The 18,822-nt window shown below is 40.2% G+C and overlaps 1 protein-coding gene across 3 annotated transcripts in view; it reads right to left on the bottom strand.

The window, feature by feature from the left end:
* Window positions 1–15,672, bottom strand: part of LOC148016061 (uncharacterized) — a 67,063-nt gene extending 51,391 nt beyond the window's left edge. For 2 of the 3 annotated variants that reach the window (XM_087663934.1, XM_087663936.1), the window contains exons 1-4: window positions 15,509–15,667; window positions 15,236–15,306; window positions 15,038–15,121; window positions 14,217–14,726 (exon numbers count right to left, since the gene is read on the bottom strand). In XM_087663934.1, coding sequence (XP_087520060.1) covers window positions 14,217–14,726; window positions 15,038–15,121; window positions 15,236–15,306; window positions 15,509–15,511 — 668 coding nt within the window. In that variant the 5' untranslated portion in view covers window positions 15,512–15,667. Of the gene's footprint in view, window positions 1–14,216; window positions 14,727–15,037; window positions 15,122–15,235; window positions 15,307–15,508 lie in introns of all 3 variants that reach the window. The other variant, XM_087663935.1, reaches the window with a different exon arrangement.
* Between the last annotated feature and the right edge of the window lie 3,150 nt (window positions 15,673–18,822).

Raw genomic sequence — 18,822 nt, 5'->3', positions numbered from 1 at the left:
AGAGCGGGCAACCAGTCGACAGCACACAAGGGAGCAAACAATCAATAGGGTCAGGTGCATGCGTAACTGGCCAAGCGATGACTTCACGAGGGGCCAGGCAACTAACTGCTGCATGATGGGTGACTGCTGTGTGGCGGCTACGTGACAAGCGACAAGTGCCAACAGGTCACGCGGCTACACGCACGACGGGCAAGTCAACGGCTCCAATACTTTTTTTTTATTAAAATCAGAAATTTTCAGTCTAATTTATTTTCCTTCTTTTGAGTGTTCATGTGAGCAAGCACATAGCCCAAATTTGTGCAAACTTGCTCCTTAAAATTTAGGGCATACTCACTATGCAGTGAAACAGTGGTAAATACAGCATTTTGGTCATTGCATTTGGGAACTTTGGTGATGTATTACTCAAGTGGAAGCTGTCTTTAATGCAAATGTATCAGTTTCGATTCATATATGTGCTGTAATCGGTACTTGAGACTGAAATTGCAGCTAAATATCTGCTTCTTGGACACCTTGGAAGTACAAGAGTGTGTACTTGCTGTTACAATTCAGCAACCTTGCTATTGGCTGAAAGCATTCAGCCCTTTATTGCAGTGTGTATTGCTGAAGATGGTTGGCAATGCATCTACATCTGACACAAAGAATCTCTTTGAGATTCGTAAATTCGATGGCAATGGTTTTGATCTTTGAAAAGATCGTATAGAGGGTATACTCTTTCTAAAGGATTGTGATGATGCTTTAGCAGAACAAAAGCCTGTTGCTTTGTCATATGAGGATTGGGCTAAAATGAATAAAAAGGCCATTACTTACATTAAAATGGCCATCATAGATGATATCTTGGTTGATATAAAGGGGCTTGATATTGCCTATCTAGTTCGGGAGAAACTCAAGGTTGTGGAAGTTGGTCAACTTGAAGCTTGATGAGTCCAAGCCTACCTCAGAGCATTTGAATGCTTTCACTGGTATTTTGAGTCAATTACAAGATGCAAGTTTGCTAGCTTTTGATCCTAAATTGAGGGTTATCTTCTTGCTCATGACCTTGCTTGATTCATGGGAAGCATTGGTTGTGTCATTGAGCAATAACTCCAACTTGACATTTGATGGTGTGAGTGGTTCTATTCAAATGAAGAGAATAGACGCAAGGCAAGTGGGGAAAACAGTGGATCAGCCTACAATGTAAGAGGAAGAACTGAAAAAATATATAATGCTACAAATAAAAACAAAAATCACAACAAAAGCAAGGAAAAACAGCAAGATGTAACTTGTTATCAATGTGGTCGCAAAGGGCATATAAACCCCGATTGCAGATACTTTAAAAAGAAACAAGAATGCAAGAAGCTGGCTAATGCAAAAGGCAAAAAGAATGACAAGGATGGCACCTCTACCCATAAAGAGACAAAAAAAGTAAATGTGGTATCTAGTGTTGTTATTAAGGAAATAGAAATGGATAACGATGCTGATTTGCTGGTTGTATTCTTAGATCCGCTTGCTATGACAGTGAAGGACATGTATATCACTAAAACAGATGTGATAGATGCTTTGTTGTTAGCTCATTATGGTTTGTCACAATTGTGGATTGTTGACAACGGTGCTTCTTTTCATGTAACTCCATCTCTAGAGTGTTTTTCTACTTATGCAAAAGGTAATCTTGGAAAAGTCTACCTTGGCAACAATCATGCATGTGATATTGAAGGAATGGACACCATACACCTGGCTCTAGAAAATGGTCAGAAATTGATTCTTCATGATGTTAGGTATGTACCTGGCACAAGAAGAGCTTGCTTTCTGTTGGGCAGCTAGACGGCAAAGGTTACTTCACTACTTTTGGTGGTGGTATGTGGAAAATACAAAAAGGATCTATGCTAGTCACTAGAGGTGGTAAAAAGGGAACTCTGTATTATCTCTACTGCAAGGCACTTCCTGGAAAGTTTGTTGCAATTGCTGAAGTACAATCACACATGAAGTTATGGTACAAGCGTCTTGGACACATGAGCCAAAAGGGTTTACAAGCACTCTCTTCACTTGGAAGAGTTAATGTGAAAAACTCAAAGCTTGACTTTTGTGATGATTGTGTTCTTGGTAAACATGTAAAGAGTCCATACTCTCATGGAGCATCTAGGAAGGCATGTATATTGGACTTAGTCCATTCTGATGTTTGCACCATGCCAATAACAACTCATAGTGGTTTCCGTTATTTTGTGTCTTTTATTGATGACCATTCTAGGAAGCTATGGGTCTACTTGCTTAAGCAAAAAGGTGAGGCATTGGATACTTTTAAAAGGTTTTATGTATTGGTTAATACTCAAAAGGGCGTAAAGTTAAAATGCATAAGAATAGATAATGGGGGAGAGTATATATCTAAAGAATTCAATAAGTTTTGTGATAACAATGGGATTAAACGAGAGCTTACAGCTTCTTACAATCCATCATCTAATGGTGTGGCTGAGCAAATGAATCACACATTATGTAAGAAGATTTGGTGCATGTTGTCCGCAGCTAATCTCTCACAATCGTTTTGGAAAGAAGCACTTAAAACCACGATGCATATTTGCAACTGATCTCCACACCATGCACTTCAAAGTGGCATCCTTGAAGAGGTTTGGTCTAGCAAACCTGCTTCATATGACCACTTAAGGGTCTTTGGCTGCAAATGCTATGTACATGTACCTATTGATGCAGAACCAAACTTGACATGAAATCTCGTAGAGGCATCTTCATGGGTTATGGAGATGAAGGTGAAATGGGCTATAGAGTTTGGGTTCCAAGCATGAAAAAGGTACTACGCAGCATGGATGTGGTAGCATCTTTTTCATTCCTCCAAGGAAAGTTAGGATATCGTCATTCCACTGCTAATCCCCAAAGGAAATACTGATAAACTCATTCCTCCAAGGGAAGTTAGGGTATCATCATTCCACTGCTAATCCCCACTTGTGCGTCCACATATCAACTCGTGAGGCCGTGTTTGTGTCTTACATAGGCAATCTCATTCTAACAAGTGACTACGCCCAAAAGGTCGAGCAAACAGAAGGAGGCACTCCGTGAGATGTTCAAGATGACGAACATGGGACTTCTCCACTTCTTTTTAGGTCATAAGGTTTAGCAAACTCCACAAGGGATTTTCATCTTTCAATAGCAATATGTGCAAGAGCTTTTGACCACCTTTGAGATAAGGGATGTTGGTCTATTTCTATTCCCTTGGATCCAAACTAGAAGGCTACAACCCATGCAAATTCACCGGCAGTAGATACTATCTACTACAAGCAATTGATTGGGTCATTGATATGGCTCCTAAATACTCAAATTGATTTGTGCTTTGTTGTTGGTTTGCTTACAGGGTTCATGAGTTAACCTAGCTAGTTCATTGAAAGGCTACTATGAGGATTTTGCAATTCCTAAGCAGGACCCCCAACCTAGGCCTTCATTATCCAGCAAATGCAAGAGCAACAACCTTTGTTCTACGAGGCTAGACAAATTCAAACTAGGCTAGAGACATTGACCACAAGAGGTAAATGACAAGCTATTGCTTTACTTTGGTGCACGTGCTATCTCTTGGAGTAGTAAGAAGCAACCCACAATTGCCCTATTATTTACAAAGATAGAGTATCCAACAGCATCTTCTACCACATGTGAGGCAATGTGGCTTCAGAGGTTACTGGGAGAGCTTGGCTACCCGCAAATAGATCCCAATACACTTCATTGTGACAATGAGAGTTACATTGCTTTGGCAAGGAATCCTGTATTCCATTCTAGGTTGAAGCACATCAAGCTACAGTACCATTTCATTTGGGAAAAGATCTTGGATAAGACTATTGATATGGTGTATTGTAAGAAAGAGGATAACTTGGCAAACCTGTTCACGAAGGCTCCTCCTTAAGCCGTTCTTCAGCAATACTCTAGATTCCTGTGCCTCATGCCGCATCCAGGATCTAAAAGAGGGTGTTAGAGATTTGGTCATTTCCTAGACGAACATAGGCACTGTACAATTATCTTATTGAAGATTCATGCATTGCTGAGCAAATCAGACAACATACAAGCAGTCGCCAACATGATCGCAACGTTCTAGGGAGGTCGCATAGTGTTGGGCAGATAGGGCACATGGACAGCAGTTGCAACATTTGCAGCATTTTAGGCATTATTTTATGGCACTCGGACCAACCTAATGGCACTCGAACTGATTTATGCCCTTGCCTTCTCCCAATCATAGTCATTCAAATTTTTGTGTCTGCAGATTGAGAGACTCTAGCTAGCATATTCTTATAGCCCCTTGTACATATCTAGCCCCTTATATTCAACATTCATTCATTGCAATCTTTTATATTCTCTACTGAAACTAACCTTCCTTCTCAAATAGGGTGGTAATTCATGATCAAGCACTTAATTACAACAATCAGTAAATAAACATAAACTAGAAATGCACATTTTACCTTAATATTCTCAGACAATAAACACCCTATTAGCCCCAAAACCGGTGCCTCTTTCAGTATTTCTTTAACTTTCTTAACTAATGGATTAGGTACAAGCTAAGATTCCACAATCTCCTTGGCTGATCCAAAAGCCCCTTGCTATAGATGCAATCAGCACACAAATTGGGCAAATTGCCCCTTGAATTTCACCCAAGACTTACTCTAATTCGACCCCAAAAGGCCAAATGATGCCTCAAATTCATAATGGATGAGCTGACATTTGAATTCCATGATAATTCCACAAATGTCACGTGCTAAATTCAATGTACAATGCCTTCTACTGATGGCACAGGTCCCACCAACAATGGCTGAGATAAGCTATCTTCTAAGAATTAACTGAAGGAGGTGAGAGAATGCAAAGAGGAAATTCAAAGATTTCTCACAGAAAAACCCTCTAATCTACCTGCTGCCTATTTCAACCAACAAGAACAACAATCACCTACAACCTAGAAGCACTAGAATTGTTGTCACCAGCCAGCTAATGATGTCACTCACCCTTGATGGGCCTTCTCCTCCTATGGGCTCAAAATGGCTGTTACTTGCTGTAATCTGTTGTTTTCTACTTTGAAAATGGACCAATAGCCTTCTCTCTCTTCTCCAACAACAAAAACTAATCTGAATGACTAAGACTAAGCCCCAAAAACGTGTTCTTAGTTTGGATGGCTATTTTTGCCAACAACTCACGGCCTCTAAACCCAATTTTCAGCATTATCCAGCCATTAAATTAATTTTCAAAATTAAATAATTCTTAAAATCAATTTCAGCCCTTTTGACCTGCCCAAAATTAAATGTGCCCATCCATAATTAAATTGGCTAGGCCATTTACAACCTGAAGTTGTCCCTAAACTCTATTGACCCTTAGACTAGCATTAATTAATTAATCAATGCCTAGTCCCAAGTGTCACCTCCACTGACATTTATTGGCCAAACAACTGTGCTAGGGTCAAAATTGATACCAGCTAACCACCAAATCCCAACTCACGTAACTTGTCGCAACTTTTGCCTTTGACACACACTATATCCTTACGATCCTTGGCCTGTTACGATTAAATAACTGCCATGTGCATCACATGTGTTAAACAACCCTACACATTTGATCAGTAACTTAATCAAGTGTTATCAACAAGATTAAGCATCTCAAAATTTCACATCCCCGTGACAAACCTCCCCTTGAAATCCCTACAATCATCCTTGATTACACTGTATAGTGCCAAAGCAAAAGTATACTACACTAGAATTTTCATAAGGCATCACAGTCACAACATTGGCCACTATGATCTAACCATGCGATATACCCCAAACCTGCTAAAAATTTCTAGCCAACATAAACATCAGATAAAATTGAGAAACTATCCAAAACTGTTGCTAAAAACCCATTGGATGCATCCATGCTCATGTTTTCAATTGTTCCGACTTCACAATCATTCTCAGCATAAACCCATTGGATGCATTCTCTGAAGTACATAAAGTTAATCAAATGTACACACATATTAGGTCGTACTCGATGTCAGATTTGGACCTAGACCAATTTATTGGCCACCAATGTCAATGGTGACATTAGAGACTAGTAGGCATTAATTACTTAATCAATGTTAATCCAAAGGTCAATAATTACTCAGTGATACTTGGAAGACAAATTGGCCTAGAGAATTTAATTATTAGTTGGTGGAATCATTTTTCTAGATACTAGAATAATTATTAAATTTATTTTCAAAATTAATCTTTTAAAAATCAATTTAATAAGCTGGACAATGTTGGAAAATGGAATTAGAAGGCTGCTACTCAGCAAGACTTAATCATGCAAGTAAGAAAAACGTTTTTAGGGGCTAGTGAAAGTCTATTCCAACCATTGTGATAAAGAAAAAAGCTATTAGAGAGCAAGGAGATGCTGCTAATGTGATTTGCAGCCACTAGGGACCATTCCTACATTTGGTGACAACAATTTGAAGCTCTCTAGGAGTAGGTAACAACATACAAGAAGGGGCGGCAATCTTTTTGGTGATCCTAAGCTAAAGGTGACAGCTTCCATGGTTGTTTTAGCAGAGCAACAGCAACAACTTTTCAGCATTTCTTACAATGAAACTCTTAAATTTCTCTCTCTACAACATTCTCACTTATCCCCCAACCATTTCTCAAGTTGTCTCAGCAGAATCCAACCATTTGAGTCATCAAAGGTGGAGATATTGAAAAATCTCTGTTGTAAACTTTAATTTTAAGCAGAAGTTAGGATTTGACAGCCACCTCAAGATGCGTGCTCAAATATGAGGGCCTAGGACTTGAATTCCAATAGCTGAAATTGAGGAATTTCAAGGAGATTCAAGAGGCCAGCCAACCACTATAAAATTTGGGGCTGAATTTGTCTTTCAAGGAGCAAGGTGAAGGCCAATCCCCAAGCAAACCAAGGGCCAAATTGGTTAAAAGACTTGTTGGTCAATTTTGACAGCTAGAGGCACTTAGATTAGCAGACAAGATCAAAGGATCTCAGTTATACTCCATCCATTTGCAATAAAACTTAAAGAAATACCACAAGGGCACCAATTTTAGGACCAACTAGCAACAGGCCGTCCATTGTCCAAGATTAAAGTGGTAGCATTTGCATTTTCAGTTTGTATGAATTTTATGCTTGCTGTAATTAGTGTTAAATCAGGTCATTACCACCCTATCCGAGGAGGAAGGCTGGTTTCAAGATTCCATTGCTTGGAATACCCTCAACTCCCTTGAATTGGTGGGCCCGAGGCACTTGATTAAATATCAAAATCATTGCTATTTTGGAGATGATTCCATATTTGATGCAATGGCTGGTCACAGTTCAACTATGGGTACGTATGACCCAAATGCTCATGGTATGCAGCAAGCAATGCATGGAATGCATGGTCCAATATATCTAAGAATGGTTGGTGGTATGCATTATCCCATGTATATTCCTATTAAATCGGTTTCTGGTGCACAAATGGGTTGCACAAACGGGCATGTTTAGGAATGCATCTACTAAACTTAGTGTGTATGGGGCTCATGGAATGAATGTTGGTCATATGAATGCTCCATTTAATGCTAGTCATATTGTAATTGAAGTCAACGTATCTTTCTTACAATCACTTGTGTATGACAATGTGGCACCTAGCAAAAAGGAAAAAGATTTTAACGAGGGTGGAAAAGTAGTAAAGTTTGAGGTATTTAGTTGTGTGCAAGATGAACTATAGGCTTCGACCTTTATTCAATAGTTGGTGTGGCATACCCAGGAGGAAACTTCACCTAGTCATCAAAGTTGGTGAAATTCTGGATGGCAGAATATACCTAAGAAGAATAGATATTGTCAACATTGTCAAAAGGTTGGCCATTATAACAATGAGTGTCAATCTAAGGCACAAGGCACACAACCAAAATCCAAGAATCAAATCCCCACACCCCAGTCAGGTAACCCCCAACAAGGGAAGCAAGGTGGTACCAGCCCTCAACAGGGGCGGTGGCGAGGCTAGACCCACACTACCATTGGTCAATCATCACAATCAGCGAACTACCCAACTCTAGAAGGTTTGTCTTACTGGTCTACAGAGGCCCACATTGTCTCCTTAGAGACATCGGATGCGAGTCTCGTCACATCTGCAAGTTGCCTCCTAATGAGATGCCTACAAAGGCCCACTTATAACAGCCGAGCATGTCAGTATCTATTTGGCTTGTGGACAGTGAAGCTACCCATCACATCACTCCTAGAGTGGACATTTTCATTTCCGGAGCCCCTACAACCGGGAGTGTTCGCGTGGGAAACAACTCCTCGGTTAGTTTTCCCACTGACCTGGGTCCAAATCTCACTTTGCTATATGATGTCTATCATATCTCCCAACTTGGGGTGAACTTGTTGTCCATTTAGCAACTTTTCCAATTGGGGCGAGCAGTTTTATTCACAGTAACCACAGTTAAGGTCCTAGACTCTCGAACTAGTTTAGTCATTGCTCACGGCAAGGCATAGCCTAATGGCCTTTATCACATAACACACTTTCTTATCGAACCAACTATCGATGATTCGAAGTTCCATTGCTTCCAAGCTTTGGCCACTACCCGAAAGCCCACAGACTCTAAGCGTCTTTGGTATTTTCACTTGGGACATCTCGGCTATGACTCTCTTTATGAGCTGTCGTGTCAAGAGATGGTTGAGAACCTTCCACGCCTAAAACTACCTCAAGAGGTCTGTAAAGCATATCAACTAGGGAAGAAACATCGTACACCCTTTCCTCAACAATCTATCGCTTGTGCTACGGAACCCCTTAGGCTCCTTTATGTAGATCTTTGTGGTCCCATATCCACTGCCGCCTTGAATGGCACACTGTACTTTTTGATAGTGGATGATTTTTCTAGATACATGTGGATGTACTTCCTCAAGCACAAGTCCAACACTTTCACTCATTTTAGTGACTAGGTATTGCTAGTTCATGACCAGACTGGTCGTCGTGTGGCTATTATGAGGAGTGATTCTGGTGCCGAGTTTACCTCCCACAAGTTTTTTGAGTTTCTACAAGAGTAGGGCATTGCACACAGCTCACCTCTACCAAATCCCTTCCCCAAAATGGAGTTGTAGAGCATAGAAACCGGACAATCATGAATATGGCACGCTCTATGTTATTCGTACCAAAGCTCCCTAAGCACCTTTGGTCGAGACTGTTAACACTTCAGTATATATCCTCAACCGATACCCGACTATGATGGTTCCTAAAAAGACTATGTACAAGGCATTCTTTGGCTCTCGGCCTATTATTTCTCACTTCATAGTTTTTGATAGTCATGCTTATACAACACTCCTAATGACAAGATAGGAAAGCTCACCCCTTGAGCAGATCTCTTGATTTTTGTGGGCTATTCTTCCAAAGTGAAAGCCTATCATTTGTTCGATCCTCAAACGAACAAGGTGATCGTTAGGTGTGATATCGTCTTTGCTGAGAGGAATATAGTGCAGTCCTCTGCACTGGACTCTTCATCCTCACCTTTGCTCACATCATTTGAGATCGTGCCTACTAAGTCGGGTCTACTACCCACTCCTAACCTTCTTGCAAATACTTCAACTCCTAGGCCTCCTCCATGAGATCCGTTACCTCGCTAGTACCAATAGACCATGCAGGATTCAAGGATCCTTCCACCAGATTACACTCTAAAGCACCCTAGAAAGTCTGCTCGGCTCACCCCCCAAGCTTCATATGCATTGCTGTTTACAGCTAATTATATTACACATTCAAAGCCGAACAGTTGGCAAGAGGCTCTCCAAGACCCTCTGTGGTATGAGGCCATGGAGAAGAAACATGATAGTATTGATCGAAATGAAACTTGGACATTGGTGGATCGTCCGTCACAAACCAGTCATCACGATGAAGTGAATTTTTAGGATCAAGCTAAAGGCTGATGGTACTTTAGACAGATATAAGACTCACCTCGGGCAAAAGCGAGGCATTGACTCTAAAGAAACCTTCGCACCAATCACTTGGTTGACCTCATTACATTTGTTGGTTGCGCTTGCCACTGACCACGGTTGGCTGATCTATTAGATGGACGTCAAAAGTGCCTTTTTGAGCAATTATTTGGAGAAGGAAGTCTATGTGAAGCAACCTCCCAGCTTTTCTTCCGCTACCAGAACTAAGTATTTCGTTTGCGAAAAGCTCTTTATGGATTGAAGCAAGCACCAAGGTCTTGGCACCATAGGATGGACGAATTCTTATGGACTCATGGATACCATTCTACCCCCTATGATCCAAATCTTTATGTGCACACCACTAGCGCAGAGGTCAGCTGTATCCTATTGTATGTCGATGATATATTACTCACTAGCTCCAATTTTGTGGCTATAGCAAAAATTAAAGTAAAACTTTGCTCTACATTTGAGATGACATACCTAGTTGTCTTATTTCTTGGGGATGGAAATTGTTAGATCCGAGGAAAGTATCTTTCTATCACAGCACATGAATGCCCTAAAGTTGGTGAAACAATATTGCACTGATTAAACATGGCTTGTGGCCATGCCTCTTGATCCCACTGTCCATCTGCATACAAGGATACCTGGAGTCAACCTTTTGATACTCATACCTATTGTTCTGTTATAGGGAATTTACTCTGGTTGATTCATACTGGGACAAATCTTGCATACTCACTTTGTTTGCTTAGTCAATATTTTAATTAATACACCTAGAATGTCTCGTTGGATTGCTTATCTTCACGTATTAAGATATTCAAGGTGTACCTATAATTATGGACTAACTTATGGTCATGGTTTATGCTTTCATAGGTATATGTATTCTAACTAGGTAAGAGATCCTGGCATCTGGCAACCCCATGGAGGCTACCTAGTACCTCTACACATTGGGTACAACACCCATCTCTTAGGCTGGCCATAAGCAGGAGACGGTAAACCGTAGCGACTTCCATAGCGAGGCAAAGTATCGAGCTCTCTTCGATGGTAGTACGGAGGGCATTTGTCTGAGGAACTTACTAGCCGCACTACAATTCCCTTCTGAATCGCCTACAGTTATCTACTGCAATAACTAAAGTGCCATTGCCCTTGCAAGCAATCCTATCATCACCCTCCAGCATGACATGTGGTAGTTCACTACCACTTCACCAGAGAGCAGGTTGAGCTGGGCACCATTCGCCTAGGTTTTGTGCCGTCTAGTGACAATTTTACAAATATTTTGACCAAGATGGTCAACAAGCTAGTTCTACAGTATCTTCTAACACGTATCAGCTTGGATACACCCTCCTCTACTTCTTCTGATTGACGGTGAGAGAGTGCTTCCCTCTTACTTCTCCTTCCAATTTGAAGAGCGGTTTTTTTCTCTTGATAGTGGTAGTGGTGATGCTTATAGTTTTTCACTTTCTAACATTTTTTTATTGCATATTGCATACTATGGACATTTGTAACTTCATCCACACTGTCAAGATGACATGATTATAAAAGGGAGCTTGGGCAAGTGAACAATTCCCCTGCGATGGCACTGTGCAAGTGGCACCGTTGCATCGCATTCTGCATGAGCATGAATACTCACATCTTCCTTTACATTACCCCATGCATTACTATTCTGTTCATGTGAACATGCATCTATGCACATTTATCCATTTTCAGTTACCCTTAAGAGTAATTGACTCTAGATCCAGTGTCCACCATAATCGTAACATTAAACATGGCAGTCTCCAAAGGCAATTTTTCCCTATGCTTGCATGCTAACTTTGCTTGTCTTGTTTGCTTACTTATCTTGCATTTCTCTCCACATATTCTCCATATGATTGGTGCAGACACACATTCCTTAGAAATCCCTAGGCCCTTATCCTGATAGTGTATGGGATTGTTTTGGTTGTTTTATGAAGGTAGTGGACCTATCCATTTTTATTTTCCCGTACTTTGAGGCACAATGACTCAATGGGACAAAAGTTAATTTGAAACCATCACTTAATGCTAAATCTTTTTAACAAATTACACCAAAAGCCCTCCCAACAAAAAAAAAAACATTGTTGATTCCATCCGCCTTCTGGGCAGCTAATGCACACCCTTGGTCTGATACCCTAGCCTCTCAGGGGTGATCACTTGGACTCCCTTGGTAAGATAACCATCGCCTCTGTAATCTTGGTAGATCACTAAGCAACCAATGTGCACTCTTTCCCCGATGCCCTAGCTACTTTGGGATAGGACGCCTTGGGATAAAAGAAAAATCAATATTACAGGCTTATTTCTCATGGCTCAGTTTTAGGCCTGAGAGGGGGTGTTGAGCTAAAAATGCATTAGACTTAAATAGCCCCAAAACATGCTTAATTAATTAATAAACCTCTTATTTTAAAAAAGAGACGTGATCCTAGAGAGTTACTATGTCCCACATGCAAATGCAGCTACATAAGGTCCAGCAGGCAATATATGCAGGCTAAAACTGCTCCCTTTTGAATGTTGTCATATCTTCCTTTGCAGCACTTTGCTCTCCCTGCATGCAAGGGCCGAGGGTGGGAAAAATTAAAAAACTAGAGCAGGTCCAATGCTGAAAACCGTTTTGATATCAACTGTACCCTCATGACTAACATATGCACAGCCAGGACAAAAGACACAAGAAAAAGGTATCACCAAACTGCTGAATACTGAGACTAAACGCGTCATTGGGGGGAGAGGGTTTCTGAGAGTAGAGAGTCAATAGTTGTATTCATGTACTCTCTAATGGCTCGATCCTGTTTTATAATTTATGCAAATCTTCAAACTCATGAAAAATCGAACTGCGGTACCACACAGACTGGATAGATGGAGATGACTATAATGATGGCTGGAGTATGAACAGCAGCAGCAGTCCAACCAACATTATCAAATCAGTTTGCAGCACAAGCATGCCAAAAACCCTTCCTTATGATTTTTCCTCTTTGCGCATACAACCTCCCTCAACTCAAGTCTTCAAAATTATCAACAACATCAGGGTGATCACCACTGTGCTTTGCAATTCAGGCTTGTACATCACCAAGAACATTCTGTGCTGCCTGTTTTTCATGTAGAAAACAAGGAGTGGCAGTTTGCAGCAGTGTAGTTCAACGTTCTGTTCTTGAGATGCCCTTTTGTGAGCTTACTCTTGTCAGCAGCAGCACTCTGTACCTTCATTCCAGACATTTATCTAGAAAACACATCACTGTGCAATGATGTCTTTCTCTTTGTCTCTATGTTTCAGTTACAGCACTGAACAATTGAAGAATTTGCAGTAACTTTGAAGTCAAAGCAGCACAAACCCCATGACTCAAGGATTGATACACGATACATCAAAGTTTGAAAGAGCAGCCAAAGTGGAAGATCTATTCAAACTTGAACATCCATGTTTGTAGGGGCATTGTATCTCTCATTCAAACAGTTCAAACATCAAAGTACCCAGCTGAAAACCACAGCTATGATAGCTGCAAAAAAAGGAGGTGAACTTGTGAAAGAGACTTATATAACCTAGTGTTGCAGAAGCTGGGGATCTTGCTTATGAAGCAACTTGTGAAAAGATTATGTTAAAAGCTAGGGATTATACCTGCATGGAACTGCTCTCATATCTGGCTCCATACTGGGAACATCCTTGTTCCATGATCTTGTGCACCTAGAGTCTTTTCACATTGCAGAGCAACTGATCCTAGCAAGGCCAGTCTACATAAAGATAATAGTACTGCAATCTGATGCACAACATGTGTTTAACTGTCAATGTAGCCTATAATAGTGTTTAAGCGGGCATGCCTGTATCATGCAAGTGACTTCAGTACTGGTCTTTCACATCGCAGAGTGACTGTTTGCAACAAGGCCCGTATAGATACAAATGACTTACCAGGAAGAGACCAAACATGTGCAAGAAAAACAGCTGAAGGGACTCTGGCAGATTGTCAATTAAAAGGATCAAACTGTTTAGAACCACCCAGCTGAAACTCACAGTAAAGTTGTGCCTACCACAGCTGCAGACAATGACTTTTGAAGGCAGCCACTTGAAGGAGCGCCGTAGAAGCTAGGTAATTACTGCACGAAGCTGTTCTCATAGCCCGTGTTTACATTTCTTAGCCAACTGTGTCCAGCCTATACCAATAACTGATTTTGATGGTCTGTAATATTCTAACCACAGCAAGTCCTTTCTAGGTTTCTGTTTCCTCTCTTCTCAGCTTTTAAAAAAATTGTCCATTTAATAGACAGAGCAAAGGCAAGATATATCATATCCATGACCTACATCTTGACAGGCAATACATTGATCCTGCAACAAGCAAAATTCAGCCAAGAGTGTAAACTTGGAAGCACACCTATCAGAAGATTGGAGCTCTTGTTTTGTATCGAAAGCCCTTCGGTGCCTCTTGTGATTTGATTTCCTTCCGTAATCATGGTCTTGCAGTGAGGAGGCCTCACCTTGCTGGTCTGGTAAAAAGGATTGCTTGCTTTGAACATGTGAATAAGCCTGATTCCTCTTCTTATTGAGCACATCTTCCTTTGGCAGCTCATGAATGGCCTCAGACCTCCCGTGTTGTCTTCTCTCCTGTCCATACTCGTCTTGCTGCTTTTGTTGACGAGAATTTTTACCCCTCACAACCTGCCCTTGCTTCGTGGTGCATGTTTGCTGATCCCTGCAAATTGCTTGCTTTGAACCATTTCTTGCAACGCCTTCCTTGCCATTTTGCCTTTTGTCTCGATGTTGCTGCTCTTGCTCTTTTTCTTGCTCCTCCTGTCGTCCTTGGTTTCTGACAGTTTCCTGTAGACACTCCGCCTGGTCGCCAGCACCCATTTGCTGCTTTGCTCCAGTTTGTCCATGTTCCAATCTTTATTTTGATTGTATGTGTCACAGCAACATAATGAATATAATGAGGAGGCCATAAACAGTACAATAAGTAAAGGAGCTTCAAAATATCACAGTACAAAACGAATGTTATATGACATTCGCTCCAACATGGCTACTAGCCAGGATCCTGCGGGCACCCTATCCGATTGAGCTATCAATGCTTCAAAAATGCAATTTGGCATGGCTTTTTCCGTAGGAACATTCACGAAAAATCCAGCGTATTTAACCGTGTTACTATAATAACAATCCTAACAAAGCAAGAAATGAGAGGGTGGATATGAGATAGAGCACCTCTTCCTTTGATACTGTTTGACGCTGCAATTGTTATTTGTGGAATCATCGCAGCGCCGTCGGGAACCGTAGGGGGCTCGGCTGCTGAGCGAAGAATGAATGCACAAAGCAGGAGATGATGCACGCAAACAATAAAGCCCCTACTCAAAAAATAAGAAGTAAAAATCTAAGGAGAAGGTCAAGGAGGTTGATGAGCACCTGCTCAACTCGCGTTGCCATTCCATGAACCTTTCGCTGCGTATGACGGCCCTGCGTGTGCCTGCTGCGGCCTGCATTATGAGGATTGGATTAATGGTTAGGTTGAAATTGGAGTCTGGCGGAAAGGGGGAAGCTTGATCGATGGGGGGATCACGATCAAGTGCGACAATGAAAGTTGATGTTGATGATGATGATGATAATGATGATGCTATGCGAGAAACACACAGTCAGAGAGAGTCAAAATGAGAGAATGAGAGCATAATGAAAGCATACCATGGCTGGCCACAGCACCTGGCAAATGGGAGTCGAAGTAGGATTGGAGAAGCAATATGATCAGAGGTTGCGTGAGAAAGGTGATCGTGTGTCTGAGACACGCGCATACACAGAGAGAGAGAGAGAGAGAGAGAGGGGGGGGCGGGGGGGGGGGGAGGGAGAGAGAGAGGCTAATCCATTGTAGACAAGAACAAACATCAGCAACAACACAAAAGCCCACGCCTCACATCATCATCGTCCTATAAAATCAGCTTGTTTTGTTGTTGCCACTATCGCTTGGTCTTGTTTTTGTATTATATGCCATATGCACCCCTCTCTCTCTCTCTCTCTCTCTCTCTCTCTCTCTCTCTCTCTCTCTCTCACCATTGCCAATTATTAGTGGGCTCTTTGCATCTCTTCCCATATAGCCCATTGCTAATTTTTTAAAAAAATACTAGGGAATTTCTTCTTAAGAGTTACTAATTACCTCATTCTGTCACACTAACTCTTGATTTTATGAGACAATTGTGATTGTGCTTCATGCCAATCTTCTCCTACCTATAACGACATCATAATGTAGTGGTATGTGTGTGGGTTCTATTATAAAGGTGCATCAGTTCAAACACCCCTTCCTCCCATTGCATATTTATTCACATCCAATCTCTCCAAGCATAACTGTAAGGCATCGTTAAGTCACTCGATCATAGGAATTAAACTTGTAACGATGCATTTCTTGTGCAATTATCCTACCAAATGAGTCATTGCTTGTCTGTTCAATAAAACACTACTTGTCCACACAATATAAAGAAATGCTCACATTAATGACCCTTCATCCTCAAGGGTCAATCTAGTTCTATCCAAGGCCTCTTCTTCTCAACTAATTAACATATCATCACAAACAAGCTCATGTGACAACTTTTTCTCATCACCTTAAGATTGCATTGTTGCGCACTGCATTCAATCCTCCCTCCTAAGGCATGACAATAACATAAAAGTGAAAAACAAGGGAGGCTATTCCCAATTTTCTAGTGATGTGGCATCCTTCCAAGGAATTTGGACAATATACAAGTTGTTACTTGAATGCAGCTCTTAGTTCACATACTTACCACTTGTGTGCCTAAGAGGGACTTAGACTTGCACAATGAGCTCTCTTCATGTGGAGCAAATCAAGATACTTATAGCCATAACATTTCAAGAAATGTCCAAGATGTGCCAAAGATGGTCCATCCTCATGTGTGAGCCATGGTACTAACTAACATTAGCAATAGATCAACAATTGAATTAACCAAAGGTTTCACCAATCTCCTTTGTTGATTTTTGAGATAATATGAAAGATTTAAATGGCGTCTCATTCCAAAAAAGTATGAAGATGGAGATTGTTTCATACATATTGAGTCAAAAGAGTGTTATGATTTATTCAAATCCAAGTAATTCTAAATATTTGGTCTAAGAAGGGTCATTATGAACATCTTTAAATTGTATGTATAATGCACTAAACCATTCTATGCTTCAAAAGAATGCGCATTGTTGACTTTGACGTAGTCATTCAGATTATTATGTCTGTTTATGCAATGCATGTTATGATCTCAAGCTACTCTCAAGAGTATAAAAGCTCTTTCGTGTGTGAGAGGTTTGAACACCAATATGATGAACTTTAATCAAGGAGAAAGGCTTGCTTATTTATGCTTAAAGAGAAGCTCTTAAACATTAAACAAACCCATTGCTACCAAACTAAATAATATAAGGTGACTTTATCTTTTAATGTCATTTTCATGTCCTTAAATTTATAGACAACATATATTTTATTTTTTCATGCTTCCATGACTACATTTTCATGTTAGAAGAGGTATAGTGCATTATGTAATCTTATTTTGTGTGATAAGTGTTGAGAATGCAATAGTAAAAACTCAAAAGGGTAGTGCTAGAGCATCTTCATGCGGAAGAAATTAAAAGTGAAAGGTAAAGAATGATTTGGAAAGCTACGGATAGCATTTTTATAGTTGTGTGCATAACACTTTTTAAAATTTTGTTCATATGTGTGCGCATGAATGTGTATGAGACAGAGAGTGATTGTGATTTCAATCTACAATTTGCTAGTAGACTAAGTAGCCCTTTATCACCATTTACAAGATGATGTTTCTACTTTTGAGGTAGATTATGAAGGTAGGGTAACATTGAGTAGTAATTTAATCAATATAGCTATCAAGGCAACAAGATGATGTAGTGGGCCATAAAACATGAATGCCTACTTAGTCTTATCACATTGGTAAAAAGTCAAAAAAGATTTATGAATGATACATGGCATTTTTTCTCAACACACTCAAAAAAGATAAGCAATCCAAAAATCCAAGTCATAGATTCTTAAAACTCAGTGTGTTATTATTGTTAAATATCAAGGTGGAAAAAAGTAAGGGGGTGGAGATGGGGAGATATTTAAGGCTTAGGTCTAAGAATTTCTAAGTTCTCACCAACTTAGCACTTATTCACATGCATAAGCCTTATTTGGACATCTACAAAAACAAATAAAATGTTGCTAACAAAATAGAGAGTTCCTCAACATCTATTCTATATATTATTTAGAGCTTTGCCTTGGGGATTCTGAACTTACCAAAATGCTCCCAAGCCTACGTGGCACGAGAAGTAGTTTGGTATTCAAGAAATAAAGAGAGATTTTTCTTAAAGGGGGAGTGGGGGTTATATTTATTCTCTCTTTCTCTCTCTCTCTCTCTCTCTATATATATATATATATATATATGAACTGATATGATATTTTAATGGTTGAATATGTTCATGCTATATATATACGTACTCTAAAACCACACCCAAATGCACAGACTATAAAAATACATACTCAGTGCGGCTTCCCTGCTCTCAAAGCAATGAGCGAAGTTGCCATGCTTAGCAATCCATTTCTCATCTTTCTCTCTCTTATTTTTCCTCTTTGTTTCTAATTTTTTGATTCTCTCTCTCTCTCTCTCTCTCCCAAATTCCCTATGTCTAATTTTCTCTCTCTCTCTCTACCTTCTATTTAAGTTTATTTTTTCTCCTCTCTTGGTTCTCTCTCTCTCCTTTTATTCTCCCTCCTCTCTCCTCTCTTTTCCTTCTCTCTCCCTCTCCTCTTTTTTCCTTTTTTTTCTTCTTCTTCTCTCTCTCTCTCTTCATTCTCTTTTTAAATTTTTTATTCTCTCTACGCTTTTACTCTCTCTCTCTCCCTCTCTCTCTCATCCTTCTTCTTTCACTTTCTCCCCCCAGTCTCTCTTAAAGTATGTAAATTTTATCTTTTTCTTATATGTAATTCTCTCTTTATGTTTATATTCTCTCTCTTCTCCTCTCTC

This window comes from Lygodium microphyllum, chromosome 23 (genome assembly GCF_053477565.2).
Source record: "Lygodium microphyllum isolate KBCC chromosome 23, Lygodium_microphyllum_v1.1.10, whole genome shotgun sequence".
NCBI lineage: Eukaryota > Viridiplantae > Streptophyta > Polypodiopsida > Schizaeales > Lygodiaceae > Lygodium > Lygodium microphyllum.
This window is presented reverse-complemented; position numbering and strand designations above follow the sequence as displayed.